Raw genomic sequence first — 8,710 nt, 5'->3', positions numbered from 1 at the left:
TCATTGTCTCCACCAGGCCGAAGGCATGTGGGGAGAGTATGTTTTGCACTCCGTCCGTCCGCGTGTCCGTCCGTGTGTCCGTGTGTCCGTGTGTCCGTGAACAGCTAATCTCGGCCACCGTTAACCCGGTCGATGCCATATTTTGCACACACACTCCCTGGATGCCAACCATGAACCTCTGCCCCAAACTTTCCAGAACGGCCTGTTATAGCGCCACCAGGAGGCCGCTTTGTGCAAAACAAGTTTTTGCACAGTACACCTACAGATTTTGTCCAAACATCACGCAAATTGGTACACAGTCTCTCTAGAGCCATTCAACGAAACGGGTCTTTCAGATTTATCAGACTCCATCCTGATTGGTTAAGATTGGCTTCCAAAGTTCACAGGAGTGCTCAGTTTCAAACAAAATGCTGCAAATCATGAACACATCGCGTGATTTCCGTGAAATTGTGCACCCACATTCCCACTAGGCCGAGGACGAAATGCCACATGAACAATTTCAACTCAGCCTCAAGGTGGCGCTATAACTGGCCGAAAAGTGTTTTTACCTCTAACTGCACGGATCTGTGGATAACCTGGTGGAGACCTGTGCCCGGAAGGGCACTTTTTCTAGTTGGTAGTGGTTTGGTCAAGCAGTAGGCCTATACGGGCCGGGCAGATGCCATTGACAGTTGACACACTTGCGAGCCAAAACTGGAACCGGACACTCAGTGAAATACATTGAAGTCTAGGACAGCCGGCTGGACCAGCCTGTGAACAAACACTATTTCTGAAAGGTTCAGGAATATATAAAAAGAAAACATATCACAGGTTGTTTTCCAATCAATTGTTTTTCGATGTGCACACTGTGAAATGTTAGTGAGGCATAAGTGCAGGTGGTCAATGATTGATGGATAGTCTCAGATACATTGGCACGTTCAGAAACGTGTACTTTGTGCTCTTAAATTCTCTATCTCAATAAACGTATACAGTGTGCACATAAAGCAACACAGCAGAAAACAATGTGTGATATATCTTCTTTTATTTCCCTGGGCCGACTATTTCACAAAGGTCGAAGTCGTTCAGAAACAGTGTTTGTTCTAAGCTGGTCCACCTGGCTCATTGACTATACAATGTATTTCCACGGCTGCAGTTTGGCTCCCAATGCAGTAGATGGCCGTATACCTTCTCTTCATATATCTTGATTTTGGTGAAGTGTGACTCATTTTCACCTTTTATAGTTGGAGATTAAAGACTTGGGTTATTTACTTAAAGCAGCTGATTTTGGTCAGTCAATCTCAAGATTAAATGTGTACTTGCTTGACAGTACTGCAGCTTGTGTAGATCTCATACGTTCCTTTCCGATCCGTATTCCTGGGGAGCTAATCTATTTTCTCCAACTCTTTTTCCTGTAGAAGGATTTTAATTTACAAATGCAATTACAAATCTAATCCATTATTCAGTTGCATGGGGTCCGCAGTGTGCACTGCCTTGTAATTATTCATACGCCCTCAACTATCCAGTTGTAATTACTTCAACATGCAGCCCACACTCCACTGTTGTTCTGCACTTTGACAACGCAAAGGACCTTATGCAAGTGGATCTTCCTTGTGGGGGACTGATTATTTTCACAATGAGTCAGCTAGATGATTGATGTTTTTAAACAGAATTAAAATGAAGCCATGTTCACATTTGGCAGTATTTTGTGAGATGAGAGGACTTTGATCCACTGGCCTCTTTTTCGTTTTTTTTCTCTCAAAGAAACAAAATCAGGAATAGGCCTATAGTTACATTAATAATGCATTGGAGGCTAAATCTGTGAACGCAATCATGCTTAGAATTGGGCCATGCAGACAGCTTCCTACTGAAGCTAAGAATAACCAAGAGGTGGATTTGAACTTTTACAGTATGTCCCTCCATGAAGAGCAATTGTTTAATCTAGCATCGGTCAGAGGAAATATTACAAATGTATTCAAGAAAAAAGTTGCACCCTTTCTGCTTTCGATGACGTCAGTCACCACAAACCTTTAACCTTGGTCTGTGGTCTCAGCTGCAGACCCAATCCACTGTCAACCCCTTCTCACAGGGCCTGCCTGCATGCGTGCGTGTGTGCATGCGCGCGCGTGCGCGCGCGCGTGCGCGCGCGTGCGTGTGTGTGTGTGTGTGTGTGTGTGTGTGTGTGTGTGTGTGTGTGTGTGTGTGTGTGTGTGTGTGTGTGTGTGTGTGTGTGTGTGTGTGTGTTGTGTGAATGTATACTGTACTGTATGTGTGTAATGCATGGCTCATCTGCCATTTCCCTGGGGGTTGAACTCGGTTGTTCTTATGGCCTGTCTAGGTATTGATTCATTATATGCCATGAACTTGGCAGACTTTATTGTATTCATTTTATAGCCCAACCTGCCGTGTTGGTCCCCCTCTATTGCTTTCCTGCATGGAGTCATACTGTATGCCTATAACCTGTTTATACAAGGACTAAAATGCTTATTTATACATCCAAATGACAAAATCCCTCAATTCAGACCTATAGTTTAGCTTTATAGCCTAAAAGACAAATGTGTGAAAATGAGAACCATGTTGAAGACTCTGTACAAGCCACAGTCATTTATGTAATGTAAACCCCTGGTAATTGAAACAAGAGTGAAAGCTTAGGGTCTTTGGTATCATGTACCACAACAAGTTTGACATTTTTTTGCAGACCTCCTATCAACAATTGTTCAAACAGTTGTCTCAGTTGATTTCCCAGGCTGCAGGGATTGTCACAGCTGGAATAACAGCTTGTGTGGTTTGGGCTCCTGTTTTTTTCCAGTCACACAGCCGTCTCTCGGTGCAGCATTTTCACTGTCACCCAACACACTTTTAAGTACACACACAAGTTGTAGATACTTGCGCGAGAGCGCGACACACACACACACACACACACACACACACACACACACACACACACACACACACACACACGTAACAGTATTAACAGCAGATAGTGCCTTTTTGTAGTGATAATGCAAAACATAGAAAAAACTGTCAATACATTGGAAAGTCTGTAGATATTCTCTAGTCCATTTCTGGTCAATGATATTGAGTGGTATTAGATGAAAGGACGTGACCGTAAGAGTAAGAGTAAATGCACGGTAAAATCCAGAGCCTTAATTAATGTAACTGTGTACAACATGCACTCTCACAGAGACAGAGACATTACATGAACACTAACACTGATTTTACTGTGTAATGTATCCTCAATTAATGTGTTTAGTCTTATCCCCCTCCAGGCAAGCATCACCTGTCTGTTGGTTCCTGAGTTTTGGAGTGAGGTAATAACACTATAGCAGCCTTTTTTAAATGATCGCTCATATTTCTCAGACTCTGGTATAGCAAAGATGAAATCCATGATAACCTTTCATATAACATTTGCATGTAGTCTGCTGTATGATGTATGATGATCATATTCATGTTCTTGACTCATGTCATCATTGCATAGTGGTGTTGTGGTGTTGATCTTGGTCACCTCACAAACAACAGGTGATTGTAATTAAATAGCAGGTGGTTATCATTAAATGACCACCATGCCGAGCTATGATGCGCCATACTGTATTATGGCAAATGACGCGATGAGAATACTATGAATACATTAAGGACATTTCTATTCTACACATTAGTGTTCTTTCTGAGAACTATTTATGTGAACTACCGTATAAATACATTAAATCTGTTTTCATGGGCAATAGACTATAATTAGCTGAGCATCCCACTGAAATGTGGTGACTTATAAGATGAAATGAAACAACGATTTTCCATGCCGTTTTGTTATGTGGGAGTTATATGTGGATTCAGTTGTAAATAACGAGCACTCTATTTAAGTTATTTATCATTTCTTGCATTCTACAATCCACATTTACAGTTATGTGCCATCAGGGAACAGATTTCTGCAAAGAAATAAAATAGAAGGATGCAGTTTTACCCAGGTAATGCATGGGTGTATGGGAGTATGGTATAGAAATACCAAATATAAAACTCTTTACCAATATGAAGTTTACGCAAGAGTACAATCTGCAAAACAAAAAGGTCCAGGCTTAGAACGCTAGGTGGTGGCAACCCTGACAAACGTATATGTTATATGTTATAATAGTTATAGTACATCTTTCAGAAAAGCAGAGACAAGAGTCAATTAGCTGTCTCTGTTAGTTGTACTCACGAGGATGATGCTAATATTGCACCAACACCATATTGCAGCTTTCTGAAACGTAACATGCTAAATACACTAAACCAGTGTAGGACTAATAGAATACAATTACCGAACATTTACCAATGGACATAAAATGTCACGGCAAAATGTCATGGCAAACTGTTATGGCAGTTATAAAAAAAAATGTAAATGAGCTCATAGTGTAAGTTAAATGCTAAACTTCACATCAGACATAATGAAATATATGACTACGTTTTTGGATCTCTCACAGGGGAACCTTTCATGTAATTTTCAACCTTCAGTTTACAGTGTGTGCACACACAGTGTGTCATCTCTTTAAATGTTTTACAAGTTGGAGGGCATGTTAATTAATCGCTGTAAGGACACACTGGGGATTTGAAGAGCAAAGGGGCCAACGGTTAAGCAGCGGCAAGTGAAACAACAAATTGAATGATATGGCGAGATTACATAACTTTAATACGGATCACATCTTAGCATAATATGTGGACTGGGCATGAGGAACCGTACCCCTGGCTTCTGTGCATTCAAATGTTCACCATAACCCCTTAAACCCTGTATACTAAACGGACCTGAGTTGGCTCTGTACCTGGTCTGCTCTTGTTTCCTTATACACAAAATCTCTTCACCATTGCCCATCCACAAGCCCATAATACGACACGTTATGAGCTTGTAGATCGGCTATTTCTGGCAAACGTTTCAGCCAGTCTTCTGCAGTCACACCTCCGACGCCTCACTCCTGACAGGGATGTGTAAGTCAGTGCTTTAGATAAAGGTTCATACTGTACTGCATGTGCAAAGGCCTATTCATACTCCAGTTTTAGGTGATGACCGTAAAACTGGAGTATGAATAGGCCTCAAGTCAGTCACACCTCCGACACCTCACTCATCCCAGTCCTGACAGGGATGTGTAAGTCAAGGGCATGGTGGCACAGGCGGTTCAGCACCGACCAGCTGGCCTTCTGCTTGACGAAGAGCCGCAGCTTGTCCCTGAACGTCTCCCCGAGGAAGCTGTAGATGATGGGGTTCAGACAGCTGTTGGAGAAGGCCGCCAGGTTGACGATGTGGCCCGTGAGCGGGTAGTCGTGCCACAGGGTGGTGGTGGTGGTGGTGGCGGCGGTCTGCGGCGCTGACGGGTCCCGGAGCAGCTGGATGCTGATGAACACGTTCTCCGGCAGCCAGCAGATGAAGAAGACCAGCACCACTGCCACGATCATGCGCAGCGCCTTCTGCCGGCGCGGCCACAGGCCGCGGTGCTTCCGCGAGCGCATGAGGATGCGCACGATCAGCGAGTAGCACGCGCCGATGACGGAGAAGGGCACCAGGAAGCCGATGGTCACCTCCAGCCACTGGATCTCGGTGACGTTGGCGAAGCAGAAGTGCAGCTCGCCGCGGTGCTGCGTCTGCACGATGGCGAAGGGCAGCAGCGTGGCCAGGATGGACGCCATCCAGATGAGGCCGCAGCTGACCTTGGCGTGCTGCAGGGTGCGCAGTGGGCAGCTGCCGATGGAGCCGGCGATGGCCATGTAGCGGTCGAAGCTCATCCACGTGAGGAAGAAGATGCTGCTGTACATGTTGACCTGCAGGAAGAGCGACATGAAGGTGCAGAGCACCGCGTAGTCGTAGTACTTCTCGTTCAGGTTGAAGACCTCGATGAGGGAGTCGGCCACGAGGATGAGGTCGGCCACGGCCAGGTTGACGAAGTAGAGGTCGGGAATGGTCATCTTCCCTTTGTGGTTTAGGTTCACCACAAGGATCAGGATGTTACCGATGAATCCGATCGGAAAGAGGAGGATGGTGTAGAGGCACGAGAGGAAGAGGCTAATAACGTAATATTGATATACGTCCGTGTTCTCGGTCAGTTCCGGGGTGTTGTTGTAGCCGTACGACGCGTTTGCCTGTTCTGTGCCGTTTGCATAAATCCACACCAAAGAGGATGTCTGCACTTCCATGATGGCTAGCGTGTCCTTTCTTGGAATGTCCCGGCTCATAGGTCACATACGGGTCACCTATAGCTGCCACATACTCGAATTGCACTAGTAGTCCCCAATTCTCTGTATCGAAAGGGTGACTCATTTATGCTGCGTTTGCATGCTGACAGAAGTCAGGTCATTTCGACGAAGAAGAGTTTAGGGTGCGTCTGACCCCATGCTGTCTAATGTCAGGGTTCACCTAACCCAACAGACACCTGCAATTGGATGAGACGAGTCCCACCACCACCAGCACCTCCTCCATGTTTTCAAACAGCCTCGTCCTTCTTATGTGATTAAGACTAACATCCTCCAGGCTGCCAGACCAGAACCTGCTGCTGCTGTGGACCCGAAGATTAAGGGATGGACTTCTTCCGTCTTTTCTGTGCGGTTTGTTTTGCACAGGCCGTGACTCTAGTGCTGCTTTGTCTCCTCAAGTCCATGTGCATCCTTATTCAACGAACCTCCGTCAGTGACGCTGTCGCCGCTGTGACACCTGAGCTGTGAAGCGGAGAGAGACGATTAATTCATTATCAGTGGTGTACTGTAAAGTAACTAAGTACATTTACTTAAGTACAATTTGGAGGTATTTGTAGGCCTACTTTACTTGAGTATGTCAAATTTTCAATACTTTTACTTCTACTCTACATTACATTTCAGAGGCAATTATTTGAAAACTTTAGTTACTTTGTAAATTTTGATTATTATAAAAAAACATATGCGTTAGCCACTTCAGCCCTATATACATTTTGGCCATTTGAAAATAGCCAATCTACAAGCTCACAATGCATCGCAATGTGACGCATTGTGAGCTTATAGATCTGCTATTTTCAAAATATCTGTATACATCTGAAAACTCTAAATGGCATGACATTCTGCATAGTAAGTACTTTCTATTTTTGGTACTTAGTTTAAGTACATTTTGATGTCAATACTTTTACTCAAGTGCATTTTTGAATTCTGGACTTCTACTTGTAATATATAGTAGTATTTCTGCATTGCAGTATTAATACTTTTTATGTCAAACATGAGAGTAGGCCTACTTAAAGAATTAGGTGCAATGCCTTTTAATACATTTTGTATGAATCAAAAGGGATGTTATGTAAGAGGATACGGATGCTCATGAGGAGAACTGGGGTTACATAATTGCACAGCTGTGAGAGGGGTGTAAAATGGAGAGGTTGACCACCAGCAAGCAGGTATATTATTAAAATTCAAGCGCCAGACTTAAACAGATGCATTGAAATGCCACTTTAGAATCCTCAGCCAATCCCCTGCTCAGTCACACACAGGCACTGATGGAAAGTAACTAAGTACATTTACATACAAGTACACTACTTTTCCCAATTTAAAAGTATTTTTACTTTACTTCCAATTTCCAATAGCCTACTTTTACTTCTACTCCACTCTCTCAGAGGCAAATATTGTACTTTTAACCACATTTATTTGAACATTTATTAGTTACTCTGTACTGTAAATTGTGATTATTATTATTATAAAGTAATGCAATGCAGAGTATTTCTGCATTGCATTACGTAAGAAACGCAAGTACCTTTTCCACCACTGCACACAGGCCTGTCCAGTGTCCACACCCCATTAGTATTAATTGGTGTGATGCTGGGAAAACGTATTTTATCAAAACAAAACATTTAACTCTGTTTTGGCCCCGGTCGATGCACGTTCATCTTTAATAAAATGCCTTCTTTCACGTTATATTGATAAAGTCTGTATTGTCGTGCCACAAATGGGTTTCAGGATTTAGTAATTCAATGAAATATATCATTCATGTTCATTTACGTGACAGTCTAATATGACCCACATTTCCTGGGTACCTTTATCCAAGACTCTCAGATCGACTTCCCGGTGATTACACAAATAATGTGGCTGAACAAAGGAAACCGTGACCTTTATTTCCAGCTCCTGTAGCTTTATTTCAACCCGAGGAAAATCTTTACTAATATAATATGAAGGCCTAGTTTGCCTACGAGGATTTGCATAAAAGCTTTGCATAATATGCCATTTGTATACCCTTGCGAAACAATATTAGTCTAGTAGCCAGCCCATAGAGCCCCATTGTGAACCCGGACATGTTGAGTACATTTTCATAATTGGCATAATATGTGACCATACCAATTACAACCTATAGAAGGCAAAATATTCAAATGTCATCATATTTTGCCTTCTATAGGTTGTTAATGGTATGGTCACATATTATGCCAATTATGAAAATTGCTCAACATATGCAAGTTAGCATCCGGCAGTTTCTACATGCTGGGGACCCATACTAAACATTTATAACATCAGTTTCTACATGCTGGGGAGGGGGACCCATACTAAACATTTATAACATCAGTTTCTACATGCTGGGGACCCATACTAAACATTTATAACATAAAACGTTGGTGTACTCAACATGTCCGGGTTCACTTTTTGGCTACTAGGCTATATAGGTATATGTTTCAACAAAGTTCAATGACACTGTTACATAATATCATATTTCTCATATTTTGGTGATATCTCCATTAAATTGAATGTGATTTTGCATAAACATGCCATATTTGAG

The 8,710-nt window shown here is 42.9% G+C and overlaps 1 protein-coding gene across 1 annotated transcript; it reads right to left on the bottom strand.

Moving 5' to 3' along the window:
* Positions 1–5,043: 5,043 nt before the first annotated feature.
* On the bottom strand, positions 5,044–6,249 carry gper1 (G protein-coupled estrogen receptor 1; the record flags this gene model as incomplete). The annotated part of the gene is made up of 1 exon (XM_083778990.1): positions 5,044–6,249. Exon 1 carries the CDS (start codon positions 6,166–6,168, stop codon positions 5,044–5,046), a length of 1,125 nt encoding a protein of 374 aa, XP_083635116.1. The 5' UTR covers positions 6,169–6,249.
* Positions 6,250–8,710: the final 2,461 nt, after the last annotated feature.

Source organism: Protomyctophum parallelum (genome assembly GCF_964188405.1).
Source record: "Protomyctophum parallelum genome assembly, chromosome: 13".
Lineage (NCBI taxonomy): Eukaryota > Metazoa > Chordata > Actinopteri > Myctophiformes > Myctophidae > Protomyctophum > Protomyctophum parallelum.
The sequence above is the reverse complement of the archived record's forward strand: the minus strand, read 5'-3'. Positions and strand labels throughout refer to the sequence as shown.